Source organism: Chaetura pelagica, unplaced genomic scaffold (assembly GCF_000747805.2).
Source record: "Chaetura pelagica isolate M959 unplaced genomic scaffold, ChaPel_1.0 scaffold37, whole genome shotgun sequence".
NCBI classification, from domain to species: Eukaryota; Metazoa; Chordata; class Aves; order Apodiformes; family Apodidae; genus Chaetura; species Chaetura pelagica.
Window position 1 is genome coordinate 4692185 of NW_009954567.1, and position 15397 is coordinate 4707581.

The 15397-nt window shown below is 41.0% G+C and overlaps 1 protein-coding gene across 1 annotated transcript in view; it reads left to right on the forward strand.

Annotated features, from left to right (window-relative positions):
• The window catches only part of NLN (neurolysin (metallopeptidase M3 family)), a 29636-nt gene extending 15533 nt beyond the window's left edge, over positions 1–14103 (forward strand). Inside the window, exons 8-12 of the mRNA XM_010005370.1 lie at positions 1676–1877; positions 4437–4623; positions 5569–5697; positions 6181–6317; positions 13768–14103. Of these exons, the coding sequence (XP_010003672.1) occupies positions 1676–1877; positions 4437–4623; positions 5569–5697; positions 6181–6317; positions 13768–13902 (790 nt within the window). The 3' untranslated portion in view covers positions 13903–14103. The remainder of the gene's footprint in view (positions 1–1675; positions 1878–4436; positions 4624–5568; positions 5698–6180; positions 6318–13767) is intronic.
• Positions 14104–15397: the final 1294 nt, after the last annotated feature.

A 15397-nucleotide genomic window follows, 5' to 3' on the forward strand; every position in this document is an offset into this window, starting at 1 on the left:
AAATAGATTAACACCAAGAATAGATTCCCGTTGAGCATACCTTGAAGTGTACTGCCAGGTAGCTTCCCAGCTCTCTTTGGAGGTATTAACAGAGTCTAGGACAACTGGCTGCCACCAACTAACCGCTGCTAACTGGCCACTGGACACTTCTCTACACTGCCCACTCTCCTCTGGAACAACCTTGCACTGATCAGCAAATGGTGCTTGCTCAGCACCATGAACAGAATCTTGGGGAGCAGGTGGCTCGGCTCATGGTGTTCTGATTTTTGCAAGAGGAGAGTTCATGTGTATGAGTCACACAATTTTTAAGAGGAAAAATTAACAATGAGATGAAGGCAAGTCAATCAAATATGAGATATATTCTGAAAGCAGTGTTAAATTAATGCAATTTAAAAAAATAGGAAAGTATAGTTTTTAAAAATTATGTTAAACAAATGCAAATAAAAAGTATTAAAAAACCTTTTCTACAATTACATTAAACAAATGCTATTTTAAAACATCAAAACACAAGTTTTAGAAGTGAGGTTTAGGACTGCAACCTGAAATGAGCCGTTTGTAATATGTTTATATCCCCCTTATCTCAGTGTTAATTTGTCATTTCTCATGTTTGAGTTGCCTTTATCACAGCATTAATTTTTCACGTGATAAGTTATGTGACTTACACATTGGAACTCCCTATATATACAGTTCCCTTAAAAAACCAGAGCACCGTGAGCAGAGATGCCTGCTCCCCAAGGTTCTGTTCATGGTGCTGAAGGTGCTTCTGTCACAGGGCTGAAGGAGTGTCACCTGCCAACTGAGCAGTTACCCAGCCAAGAGTCTTCAGTGTAGAAGCCAGTGACCAGTTGGTCAAGGCCAGCTGACCCTTTCCCCAATTACAGCATCATCTGTGTTATGTCAGAGATAGAAGCCTAGACTGATTTGACAGGACTTATTCTTAGCCAGTCCTTTTTGACTGTTTTTCGTTGGTTGTTTGTTGTTTCTTTTTTATAATATTCTTTAGCAATTTATGAATTGGGTGATACCTTTTTTTAATGTAAATTGACTTAAGGCTTCCCTGGGTTAAGAAAATTAAGTTAGTCAACACAGTAGTTCATAAATTTTTCTTTTTAATATAGGCACATTATCTTCTCCACCTGTTGCCTGGTCCCCCTTTTCTGCATATTATGTTAACTGCTGAAGCTATTTCTTAGTAAAACAATTCTGATTTAACTACCCATTCAACTACTCAGGTTTAGAACAAAAAATGAAAAATAATTTTTCTTTGAACTTTTGGATCACATTAAAAATGCAATAAACTGTGTTCAGTTGTTTCCTCCAGCAGAAGAAAAGATATGGTTCAGAGGACATAGCCTAGTCCTTCTTATCACAGCAGCAGTTTAAAATATAATTGACTTCTAATGTATATAATTTCAGTACTTGAGTAAAAATCAGATAATTGTAAATGCTGCTGTGAGTCTTAAACTGGTGTGATTTAAGTATTGGGGTTTTCCTCCTTGTTCTCTTAACAGAATCTTAAACTTAGTGAGTCTTAGGAGTCATGACAAAATGTAATTTCTTTGTGTAAAGCTTAAAAAACACAATGTCTGATTGTCCCTGTTTTTGATGAGGCTTCTGCTTTCTGGTGAGCAGGGTTGTATTTTGAAGGTAGTGTCTGATGTCTTTTCTTATACAGAGAGGGAAAGTATGGACATGCTGCATGCTTTGGTCTCCAGCCTGGCTGTCTTCTCTCCGATGGCAGCAGAATGATGTCTGTAGCTGCTCTGGTAACCAATTTCACAAAACCAGTGTTAGATCACCCATCATTGCTACGACATGATGAAGTAAAGACTTACTTCCATGAATTTGGTCATGTAATGCATCAGATATGTGCACAGGTTAGTGACATTTCAATTCCAGTGTAAGACATTTCTTTTGCCACTGTCTCAGTGCAAGATATAAGCCTATTCTGTTGGTTTCCAATTTTAGTAAAGTGCATATGCAATTTTTTTGTTATTTTTAAAAGTTGCAGGGCGGTGGGTTTTTTTGTTTCTAATATTATTTAAAATTACAGCAATGAATTAATCTTCTTAAGAAAATGTTTATATAAGAACATATACTCTTCCGTTTGCACTGTGCAGGTACCTGTGATGACTGAAAAGATCCATGTGTAAGGTGAAGAAAGTGATCAATTATGGCTTTTGTTAAAGCTGTCAAAGGGCTTCTTACTACATGTAGTAGTATGATAGATATTAGAACAAAAAAAAAAAATAGATTGCTGTACCTAGAAATGAAAATTATTTGTGACTCCAGATCACCTGGGTCAGCACAACCCCAGGCACAAATACAGGCTGGGGGAGAATGGCTGGAGCAGTCCTGAGGAGAAGGACTTGGGGGTGGTAGTAGATGAGAAGCTCGACGTGAGCCACCAGTTTGTGCCGGAGCCCAGAGGGCCAAACACATCCTGGGCTGCATCAATAGAAGTGTGGCCAGCAGGGCCAGGGAGGGGATTCTGCCCCTCTGCTCTTCTCTGGTGAGACCCCACCTGGAATACTGTGTACAGGTCTGGTGCTGTGAGCACAAGAAAGATATAGGCCTATTGCAAAGGTTCCAGAGAAGGGCCACAAAGATGATCAAAGGCGTGGAGCACCTCTGCTGTGAAGACAGGCTGAGAGACCTGGGGCTGTTCAGCCCAGAGGAGAGAAGGCTTGGGGGAGAACTTGGAGCAGCCTTTCAGTACTTGAAAGAGGCCTACAGGAAAGCTGGGGAAGGGCTTTTCATCAGAGGAGATAGTGATAGGACAAGGGGTAATGGTTTTAAACTGAGAGAAGGGAGATTTAGGTTTGATATTAGGAAGAAATTCTTCTCTATAAGGGTGGTGAGGAACAGGAGTGGGTTGCCCAGGGAGGTTGTTGATGCCCCATCCCTGGAGGTTTTTAAGACCAAGTTGGACAAGGTTTTGTGCAACCTTGTCTAGTGGTAGAGTTCCCTGCTCCTGACGATCCCTTCCAGCCTTAATGGTTCTATGATTCTGTGATTTGATCATCCTTACCCTAAGATACTTGTTTCTAAGCTCAAAAATTGAGAAATAAAAGCTGTTCTCTCTTTGAAACTACCTAACGTGTTTATAAATGAGACACATTCAACGTGGGTACAAAAGTAACCACAACATTTTGATAACCAGTGAAGATGTGCCTGGATATTGCAGAGCCCTTTCTGGGCAGCCCATGCGAACAATTCCAATGCGTATGTACTTCACTTCTTGTGGAATTGCACAGAGGTCAGGGAGACCTGCTGTCTAGTTGCCTCTCCCACTTCTGAGGTGGTTTCTGTGTGCATAGCAACCACACTTACTGCTGTTGCATTTATGTAAATTACTATTTGCACACCTGCAAATAACTTGCAATTCCCACATGACAGCATCCTGTCCTCTGGGATTTGTGTTTGCAAAGCACTGTCTTGTTTCATATGATGATTTGTTTAAATGTCCTGTATTATACATGCCTGGGTTTTTTTGTAGCCCTGCAAGAAAGTGAATTCAAAAGCCAGTATCTCTGTGAGCATTTATTCCCCAATGGAGGATGGAACCTAAGAATATCTACAGCTCTTAGAGAGGACATTTGGGAAACTGAGAATTTGCTTTTTCTTTTAGCACTTGAAATGCCCTGTTAGAATGTTGCTGAGAAGGGAAGAACAATAAAATTGGGTTGGCAAGAGGAGGTAGACTTACTACAGGACATGTTTGTAGGGAGACCTAATAATTTCCATGGGTATTTGAACAACTGTTTTTCAAAAGTGACTCTTTCTTTTTAGAAATATTTTGAGTTTGGAATATATTTTAATGAAGATTTTTAACTCCACAAAACCTTTCTTCAAAATTAGTGTCTCGGGAGGCCTTTATAAACATGAAGTGTTTGACAGGCATTGAAATGAAAAATAAAAATCTCTAATGTGCTTGGCTTTCAAAAGGAAAATTCTTCTGTCAATCACTGAGTGTCAGATTTGGAGACATTATATTAGTAAAGTAGCTAAGATTCCTTTATTTCAGGATTCCTTTATTTACTGGCTTACAACCTTGTGCTATATGTTAACCAACCATTTGCCTTACGAAATAAGACAGGACAAAGCTTAATAAGGTAAGTTGGTCAAGCAAAATCTTTGAATTGTTGCATAAACTGTAATACAATAGATTAGAAGTGTATACTTTGAATTAATTATTTTACTTTGGGGAAATATAACAAAATCTAATATTAAGAAAACTACTGAGTAATCTGTTTTGTTGCTTGGTAATAGTCTTATACCTGAATTTTTTTACTACTTGATTTAAAATTAGGTTTTTTTATTATCATTATGGACCTGTTCAAAATACTCATTTGAAATCTTGGCATCTGAAAGTTTATATTCTGCTAGAAATCCTGGCTTCTATTTTCATTTAATATGATAGCTTTTCCTTTCAGACTGATTTTGCTAGGTTCAGTGGAACTAATGTGGAAACAGACTTTGTAGAGGTACCTTCACAAATGTTTGAGAACTGGGTGTGGGAAAAAGAACCATTACAGCAGATGTCAAGACATTATAAAGATGAGAGCCGTGTTGGAGACACACTTCTGGAAAAACTTGCTGCCTCTAGACTGGCTAATACAGGTATCTCTCTGCCCTCTCTCCACACAGTATATTTATAAAAAATATATAATTTTAAAAATTGGTGGGCAACATTGAAGATAAACATAACTAGACCATCACATTTCTTCTCTGTGTGCACTTAACTCTGTTTTTCTAGCTTTATGTGCATGTCTCTCACCATTAATGAAGGCTGCAATGACAGCTACTTACTTGCAGGAACAGTAGCAGCTCTGATTTTCCAGGCTCCCCACAGAACTAAATGCCTTTGCATGGTGTAGCTCCAAACTTAGATTGTAATTTCATATAATTATCTATCATCTAACTGTTATTCTGTCACTGTAACTCCTCTATACCTTTAATCAGGACTCCCCCACTAACATAGTCTTACTCATTTGTGGTACAATGTGTCATTTAAAGCCAATGGTGGTTTATTTCATAACTGCTTTCCTATCCTGAACAAGAACTCCCTGTCCTTCTGGCTGGTACAGGCACTGTAGATCCGTAAGTGTTTTTTCTGAGTAAGGGTTCATACCTTGTAGCTTCTTCAAAAAAGCCTGTAGCAGCTCCAGCAGCAGTTCCTGCTGTTGTTTGAAGTGCCTTAGGGAAGAAATAGTTATTAACATCTGTGTAAGCCCAGAATGAAATGCTGTACTCAAAGTGAAGACAGTTGAAAACAATTTTAAATACCGAAATTTGTTTTTAGAATATCTGCTTTATTTTGGCTTTGATCTTTGAGGAAAATAACATTTTAAAAGTTGAAGCTTATAATGAAAATTCCTTTATTAAAAATATGCCTCTCAACTTTTTGTAACTGAAGCAGTTCAGAAGGAAATGATGTAACTCCACATTTTTTCCATGGTAAAAATTCCGATAATTTAGGATGTCTATTGAGAAGTTTAAATGAAAGGTACATAAGAAACTCAAGCTACTTTGATACTAGTTAATTAAATGTTCTTGCTCAATTAGGCCTATTAACCCTCCGTCAGATTGTTCTGAGCAAAGTTGACCAGGCACTGCATACAAAGCCATCTGTTGACCCAGCAGATGAATATGCTAAATACTGTATGGAGATTCTAGGAATTCCTGCCACCCCAGGTATGTCAGTATGAAGCTTTTATACAGCATGTCCAAATGTTTTGATTAAACATGTCTTTCTTTCTCAATAATGCTGGGCATACCCCCCCCCCAAGTTGTTGTTTATAAAAAAATGTACTTTATGAAGCAGAAATAATTAATTTGAATCTTGGGCTGATCTTAATGATCTCATCTGAAGGAATATTAAGGTAAATAGAAAACATAACCTTTTGCAGATTATATTTTAGAGTGATGTGATATGAATATCATTTTAGGTGTTCTGTCACATCTGTGTTTGATGTGCAACTAGCCTAAGGTGGGAAATAAGTTTACTTCGTAGTCAACAGAATATGGCAAATATTTTGAGGCATACCTTTATGTTACAAGTTTTGAAGTGTTTGTTATACATTCCTAGCTAATTTATTCCTAAAGTTTAAGTACTGTATACATCAAATAAATAACTGCATTTGATTTATGTAAATTCATTTCCATCTACTTTTTAAGGAACAAACATGCCAGCTACTTTTGGACATCTGGCAGGTGGTTATGATGGTCAGTACTATGGATACCTGTGGAGTGAAGTGTTTTCCATGGACATTTTTTATAGCTGCTTTAAGCAAGAAGGAATAATGAACCCAAAGGTAGGTGATTAACACTTTTACTACATACTTCTCTTGCATGTTGTCTCAGAAACCCCGTTTATTGCCATAGTGATCCATAAGCATCACATCTCAATGAACATTATCTGGACTTCTCCAAGGCTTTTCACACAGTCCCCCACAGCCTGCTTCTAGAGAAACTGACTTGTTAAAGCCTTGAGAAGTGGTCTGTGCATGGGGTGGGTAACTGGCTGACAGACCATACCCAGAGGGTGACAGTAAATAGTTCCTCGTCAAACCGGTCACAAGTGAGGTCCCCCAGGGATCAATATTGGACCCAGTGCTGTTTAATATCTTCATAAGTGAGCTGGATGTTGGGATCAAGGGCACCCTGATGAAGTTTGCTGACAACACCAAGATGAGTAGAGAAGCTGACACTTCAGAAGGGATGGCCACCCTCCAGGATGACCGGGACTGGCTGGAGGAGTGGGCTAGCAGGAACCTTATGAAGTTCAACAGGGAGAAGTGTAAGGTTTTGCACCTGCAACACATAACTCAGGAGCACAGTTCAGACTGGGATCCACCTGGCTGGAGAGCAGCCCTGTGGAAAGGGACGTGGGGGTCTCAGTGGATAACAGGTTCAACATGAGTGAGCAGTGAGCTGCAGCAGCAAAGAAAGTCAACAGGATGCTGGGCTGCATCACCAGCAGAGAGAGAGAAGTTATCATCCTTCTCTACTTGGTGCTTGTCAGACCATGCCTGGAATATTGTGTTCAGTTTTGGTCCCTGCTCTACAAAAAGGATGGGACAGGCTGGGGAGGGTCCATAGAAGGGCCAGAAGGCTGTTCAGAGGACTGGAGGACATGCCTTATGAGGAGAGGCTGAGAAAACTGGGTTTGTTCAGCCTTGAGAAGAGAAGTCTTTGGGGAGACTTCATTACCATGTTCCAGTACTTAAAGGGTGGCTACCAGGAAGTCACAAGGAAAAGACAAGGGGTAATGGGCTCAAGTTGCTCCTGCAAAGATTCCAATTGGACACGAGGTAAATTTTTCACCATGAGGACAATCCAACATTGGAACAGTCTCCTAAGGGAAGTGGTAGATTCCCCCACATTAAACAGTTTTAAGTCTCAGCTTGACAGGGTGCTGAGCTATGTCATAAAATCTGTAGTAGTACCTAGAAAGGTTGGACCAGATGATCCTCGAGGTCCCTCATCGTCTTGTCTGTCTCCTGGATTCACCAACCAACACTGGTTCTTCCCTTCAGTAAATATATACAAGAGAAGTAAAGGACAGAGTAGAAAGTGCTTGATGTTCCTGTCCCTCTCCTGGAATTAGCCTTCTTTCATGCTTTTCCATGTTGCAGCAGCCAGAACTTCAAGAACTGCCCATCCCTCAGAATGGTGAAGAAAGTACACTAGGTTAAACTTTGACCCGTACAGAGAAGAGTCTGAAAACAAGATGGGGTAGGGGTTAGAAAACCAAGGCAATGGTTAGGCCAATAAAACTCAAAGGGTTTTATGAAGAAGGGGAGCAAACTGAATAGTTTGAGAGGAGAATTGATGAAAGGTTTGGAGAACAAGATCGATTTTGCAGGCTAGGGATTCATGACAGGTGCATGTGGGAATAAGCATCCCTGCTGATTCAGTAGGAATGTTGTCACTCGTAAGTAAGAGAAAGAGAGAGGAAATGACAAGTTAAATGAGATATTTTGATAAAATGCTGTTCATATGGATCCTAAACATGGCCTTTGTGTGCTGGCTTTAACTGTTAGCAGTTGAGAAAGATGGATAAGGGTGCCAAGGCCAGACTTGTGGTATTGTGGGTCAGTATCATCCCAGTCCTTTCTTCTGTAAGCTTTACTCCCTATTCTCAAAATTCTCTTCTGAGTGATTGTATAGTCAAAACCCTTGGCTATAATTTCCCAGAATTGCTCTCTAGCCCTTACTTCTGAGAGATTACAGGACCTTGTATTTTGTGGGGATTTTTGTTTTCTTTGTGTATTGGAGGCTTTGAGAATCAATGAATTATGCTAGGAGTGAATATTTGCTATGGTTCAGCTAAAAAGCAACTAGTGCCTCTTTTAATGTGACGCCTGCTATTGAGGCTAGGAAGTGAGGAAGAAAAATGATGGTGTGTGTCAATCACTCTGTAGCATATACGCACACACACACTGCTTGAATGCTGATACAACTTCAGTGGTAACTCTGAGGAGGTTTTTCCTCCCTCTTCAGAGCAATGCTAGCCTTGTCAAATTGGCTCTCTTTGAGCTTATTTTCCCTATTTTTGTTCCATCTAAGTGCAATAGAGTTCCACAGGATAAGACAAACAATATTTTTTAAAAAAATAAGAGATATATCAGTGTGATTTTTGTTGTTAGTCATGCTTCATTATATCTAGTTTTAGACTAGGCTTCAGAACTGCGGGAAAGAAAAACAGGTATGGTATGTCTGCAGCTTTTAGAAATTTGGCTTACCTCTTCCTGTTAGAATAAAACCTCTCTTCCTGTTTTGAGCAACAGTTAAAGAAACTAGTTCTAGAGACTGTACCTATAAAAATTGTTCAGCAAACAACTAACTTAATTGGTTGTTACATCCCTCAGTTTTTGCACATTATCTGAAATAACGCCAGGTCTCCTTAGAACTGAGCAATGTGCTGGCTCTGGAGGGACAGCAGTAAAGCCTCAAGTCTATGCAAATAACACTTTTAAAGTGCAAGGAAAAATATCTTCATTTGCTGCTGATATTCAGGAAATTTAACACAAATAGTGAGGTATAAGCAATGCTTCAGTGTGGTTTTTTTCCATTTTAGTCTTTTCCAGCTGTAATTTAGACAATATGATTGGTAATGCAATGTCATGGGATTCAATCAGTTAAAATGGTCTGTGCTTATTTTTGCAGTACAGATATCAGGAAGTGATGTGGTCTTGTAATCTCATAGCTTTGACGTGTGGGGGAAGTACATATGTATACAGACAGTGACTAAAAGGAAGAATATTTCTTCAATATCAGAAGCATCTGGGACATCTGCATGCAAAATACATGGGACATCTTCTGGGACATCTGCTGCCAACAGGATTGGAAATGTAGTCAGGTGCTTCCCAAATAAGCCTACACCTGCTGTATCTAGAGAAGAAATGGAGGTCTGTTTGCATCATGTTAATACATAAATCCAGCTCCCCTCAAGGTGCTTAGGGGTATTTGGATAATGACCTGGAATAACCCAGGTAGCAGGAGGTTACCTGTACCTGTCACATCAGCCTCCGCCAGTGTGTGAGATTGCCAGGCAGGAGGCAAAAGCAGCCAATTACCCCACTCTCAGAACTATTTAATTCTTTTTTTTTTTTAATTTTCCATCTACGCAGCTCCACAAAGCAAAGCCTGCTGGAAAGACCTCTACCACCCACTGGCATCACCTCCTGTCTGAGGAGGTAGTGTTTAAAGTGCCCTCAGTGTTTCCAGGGTGGTTTTTCTACTGGTATAGCTAAAGGCTGGCCTGTCATCTGGGATGGACTGTACTGAGCAACCCATGTGTGCTGGCAGTGCGTGACAGTGCAGTGGGTGATGAGGACATGTTTAGGGCTTGTGGGCTCTGTTCTTACTGCTGAGAGGGGAATTGTTCATTCTTTTCTTTACTACCTGTCCTGGTTTAGTGATCAGGGTGAACCAAAAACTGTGGGGCAGAATTGCTCCCTATTACCTCTCCCTTCACCCTCTCAAGAGAAGGTAAAAGGGGAATAAGGAAGAGAGACTAAAGGGTTGGAAACTGAAACTGGAACAAATTTACTGTAACGCAGAAAAGGAAGTAACACATGGGAGAAAGAGCAGATATCTAAACTTATGTACAAATATATACAAAGCTGATCTTGATGATCACAGGAGTAGAAGGATGAGGGTCCCTTGTGGCGAAGCTGCTTCAGAAGAGGGTTCCATGTCCCCTTATGGCACCCGAAGGAGCTGGATTCTGGAGAGCACATGGCGAGCTGGGGAGCCTCCAAGCAGCAACAAGGAAGAGGGGAGCAGGAGAAGGGGGATGAGTTTCCAGTTCGCTTGGCTTTTGTGGAGTATGGCAGGAAGTGGGAAGAAATACTGACCCCTTGCTTTTCTGACCCTCCTGAGTTCTTCAGTCTCCTCTCTCTCTAGTTCCTCTGCTAGGTCTCAAGAACCTGCCAGGGCCAGTTAAACTGTAACAGTACCCTGTATTTTTTCCTCTTCTCTGTATTTGTCAGGCTAGGGAGTAACTCCTGCTGACTGCAATACACAGGGACAGTTGTCACCTGGAGTTAGCAGGTATTCCCCTTAGGTGTCAATGCAGAAGAAAATTCAGTGTGTGTGTGTGTCCCTGAGTGTCCATGCACATGTATTTTGGCAAGTAATGGAGGAAGCATTCTAGCAAATGTAAACCAGCCCCCACACAAATTGTTCTGATATCCCACCCTCCCTATTCTTTTTTGGTTCTCCCCTGTTGCTCTGGCTCAAGGAGTTTTTGATGTTTCCAGACAATCTTTCATCTTTTCTTATTGTGAGGACCAAGGCAGGGTGACAAAAACTGCTGTGGTCATTTCATAGAATCATAGAATGCTTAAGGTTGGAAGGGAGCTTAAAGATCATCAGGTTCTAACCTCCCTGCTATGAGCATGGACACCCCACACTAGACCAGGCTGCACAAAGACTCCTCCAGCTTGAGCCTTGAACACATCCACGGAAGAGGCTTCCACAACCTCCTTAGGCAACCTGTTCCAGCACCTTACTACCCTCATGGTGAAAAATTTCTTTCTGATGTCTAATCTAAATCTCTTCTGCTTCAGTTTAAATCCATTACCCTTTGTCCTGTTGCTGCCCTCTCTGATGAAAAGCCCCTCTCCAGCTTTCCTGTAGCCCCTTCAGGCCCTGGAAGGCCATTATAAGGTCTCCCCAGAGCCTTCTCTTTTCTGGGCTGAACAGCCCCAACTCTCAGCCTGTCTTCACAGAAGAGGTGCTCCACGCCTTTGATCATCTTGGTGGCCCTTCTCTGGACTCTATCCAAGAGCTCCATATCTTTCCTGTGCTGAGGGCACCAGAACTGTACATAGTATTCCAGGTGGGGTCTCAGCAGAGCAGAGGGGCAGAATCCCCTCCCTGGCCCTGCTGGCCACACTTCTTTTGATGCAGCCCAGGATGTGTTTGGCTCTCTGGGCTCCAGCACACACTGGTGGCTCATGTTGAGCTTCTCATCTACTACCACCCCCAAGTCCTTCTCCTCAGGACTGCTCCAGCCATTCTCCCCCAGCCTGTATTTTGTGCCTCTCAGTTGGGATGCAATGTTCTTGGGCCTGGAGAAGGTGATCCTTAAATATCAGCCAGCTTTCATGGGCCCGTCTACTCTCCAGGATGGTATTCCATGATACTCTCTCGAGCAGATCCCTGAAGAGGCTGAAATATGTCCTCCTGAAGTCAAGGGCGTCAAGCTTCCTGTGAGCCCTTCTTGCTGCCCTGAGGGTCTTTTTTTTTCAACTCCACCATTTCATGGTTGCTACAACCAAGGCTGCCCTTGAGCTTAGGATCCCCATCCTTGTTGAGGACAAGGTCCAGCCTTGGGAACCAGACACAGGGCAGTGCCATGGGAAGGGCAGCTCGAGGAGAAGGCTGCTGAGGAGGTGTGGACAGAGCCAGCACTGAGGGCAGCAGGTTTAAACGAGGCAGAACCACTACCAGTGGTGACTTGCAGGGGCAAACAGCTTCGGTGAGACTTTTTTTGGTTTCAGGTTGCCTTCTATTGGGAAGCAGAATTGAAGGAAAGCATGGGGGAGATTGCCCTTGGTTTAATGATAACTTCTCTTGATCATAGCTCAAATGATGCTGTTCTTCAGCATCAACGCCTTGATCAGTCCTCTTCTTCCCACTGCTCTTGCATCATCTTGCTCCTCTTCAACATATTCCTCTTTACTCCCTCCACTAAATGCATTGTCTTCGTTGTCCTGTTCTTCCTCATTCCCATCTTCATGAGCCTGCTCTGGCAGCAGGTCACCTCACCCACAGGTGTTAACTGCCTCCTTGCAGAAGGGACATGCCTTCTTCCTGGGCCTGGTGTGGAACCAGGTGTTAATGCAGGAACTGTGGGAGCAGGACAGGATCTTCAGGCAGTCCCCTTCCTTGCAGATAGCACAGCTTTCTTATTTGTCTCCCTACTTGTATGTGTGGAGTTCATGTTACACATTGTCTTGTACCAGCTTAAGCCAACCACAACTGAGAGCGTGGCAATAATGATGTAGATTATGTGCCTGAAATCCAGCATGATGGAAGTTTTCTGCAGCATTTTAGCATTATCTTGATAAAGCCTCAAGTTGTGTTCAGGTAGTAGGAGTCTGATGTAGGCCCTTTTGTTGCATTGCAAACTCCTCTGCAAGTGGAAGGAGTCCGTGATGGTATCTTAATCAGCTGCTGGATTTCTTTGTCATCAGCCATCACAGGAATCAGCTGCTCTGAATTCTCCTTGTACACCACAGCAATTTGGTAGCCAGCCTGCTGGGCTTTAAGGACCTTCTTGTCAAAAGAGCAGTCATGCCTTTGGATGAGTGCAATATGCATCTCGGAAGCTTTTCATGGTACTGGAGGATTCTCAATGGTATGGCAAGCATTTGGTGGTATCACTCCCACCAAATTACCTGTCAGCCCTTCTTCTGGGAGCTGTGACCCAAAAATGTGGGCAGGGCTTTGTAAGCAGCACAGTTGGAGCTCCAGTTGTAAGCCATATAGCCAAAGGCTCTGTAGGAGCAGTGCTGTAGATGAAGGGCCACAACCACAAAAAAAAGCTGCAGCTGGCCATTCATGCTGAATGCAGTTAAGTGGCTCTGAATACAGACTTCCAGGATGGTCCCAAAGGAAAAGTGGAAGAGACAGTCACAGAGGATAAAATCCACACGGATTTTATCACCATGCCCTGACTTGGAGCCCAGAGCAAGATGGAGGCCAAAACCGATTTCTGTTTTAGAGTTTCTCAGTATAGAACTTGCCTCATTTATTGTTTCTAGTTGCTAAGCAACACCCTTACATCATCTCTGCAGATCTGTGACATCTAATGTGCTATGTCATTCCCCAATCCTGTATCTATCTCTGAACTATCATCTCTGTTCTCCAAACAGAAATTAAAGAAGGAGAAATCATCAATTAAGAGAGAATGGATGTTAGGTTCCTTTTCCCTGTCAGTCAGTCATGGGAATAATTGATCATTGGACACTGTGTGGAGATTGTATGTGTGTTATGCTGTGTATCTTTCAGACATTTGTGATTGTAGCTTCTGAAACAGTGTAAAGTCACAAGATTTATTTATTTGAGATTAGGTTACATTTCTACTGGTCTGAGTTCTTCCAGCAGATCTAAATTATACTTGTGGTGTGTCCTGATTTGCTATTAGGAAAATCTAGAAGGAGGAAAGGCATTTAATTAGTAGATTTTTAAATATGCAACAAATACACAAGGTAGGAAATACTAACATTCTGCTTTATCTTTTATCAGGCTGGGATGAAATACAGAAACCTCATTTTGAAACCTGGAGGATCTTTGGATGGGATGGATATGCTGCAAAATTTCTTGGAGCGTAAACCAAGCCAGAGATCTTTCCTGTTGAGTAAGGGATTGTGTGTTCAATAAAATTATGGTTCCTTTGTGATGGCATCAAGTATGGAATGAGCTGGAAATGTCAGTGTATTTCACATTTTAACTGTGTATCACTCTAGGGAAATTGGATCACCTTTTGATTATTTTTTTTAATTGTATACATAAAAGTGTGACTTTTTAGAAAAATTGCATAGGGCTACAAAATTCAACATATCGGCAGAAAAAATTCTGAAAATTCAGAAGAAGAGGAACAGTGATGGCTTTTTAATTGTTATTAAATAATACTAATCAGTATGGGGATCTCATGCCATGTTTCTCTTTTAATAAATGCACTTAAACTATGTCTTGTAAATGAGTTTTAAAACTGGAGGGGACAAAAAGAACACTAACAGCAATAAAAGAAACAGATTCATTCTTATTCTGTATTACTCTGTTATATTAGTGGCTCACCAGTGTCTTTGATGAAGAGGAAATGTGTTTGATTTCTTCATTGTTTGGGTCCTGACAAATGTAAAGACTGAGAACCAGCCCCAGGGAGCTTTACAGACAGTTTGTGATAGTTCTGGGTGTCATTCTGCTGCATGTTAAGTTCTTGCGTAACTAAATAGAAAAAGATCCTACCGTTTGAGAGCTACTATTTTTTCCTGTCAGTGATGAACAAAAGCCTTGAAAGTTCTTACACCAGTTTTTCTTTTTAGTTGATGATTACAAATCAAGTCTCTGTTTTCCAAATTATATCGACACCAGCACTTAAAAGTTATACTTGAGCAATTATAATGGTTTCAGTTGGGTTTTCAAGTATTTTGAGATACATGGAAAGAAGGAAGATAAGCTGATGTCCCAGGTGGGAAAGGTAAAAGTCAGTCCCAAGATTTTCCTATTCCTTTCCAGTGTATCATGCAGAGGTGCTATAAAAAAGACTTCAAAGATGTGGTGATTTCAGCTGTGGGGATCGTCAAATTAATCAAGGAATTGTTTTACAGTTTTTCGGCAAGATCAGGAAAAAGTAGTTTTTCAGACCAACTCTACATTACCCAAATAAAGCTGCTAATCTAAATGCACTTTTCTTGTCTTTAGATAGCATAACTTACTTTGGTTTTGGTATTACTACATGTGTGTGAAGAAACTTTAATTTCAGTTACCAGCTAATACATTTTAGACATTTGAAGCATAGCTGTAAACGTGGTTGGTATTTTTTTTTGTTCACCCACAAAGTAAGAAAATGTGCTGGGTCAGCTCAAAAGACTTCCTGTCTTTCTAGCAAAAAAAAACCTGAAAGCATTCACTTCAGGTCAAATCAATGTGTTTCTGGGAAAAAAAAAATAATCATGCAATTGTGAAGGTTCAGTTGAAACTTTATTTCTACCTGTTTTTCTTATAATGCATTTAAACTGAGGAAAAAAGGAGCTTAATTAGTTTCTGAAATGGAAAATTTGGCAGTACTTTTTTTTGAACCACAGTGGTAAGGGATGTGAGGAAACACACGTAGCCAAAGACGTATTAACTGTGTAGTCTTACGTAGTCTTAT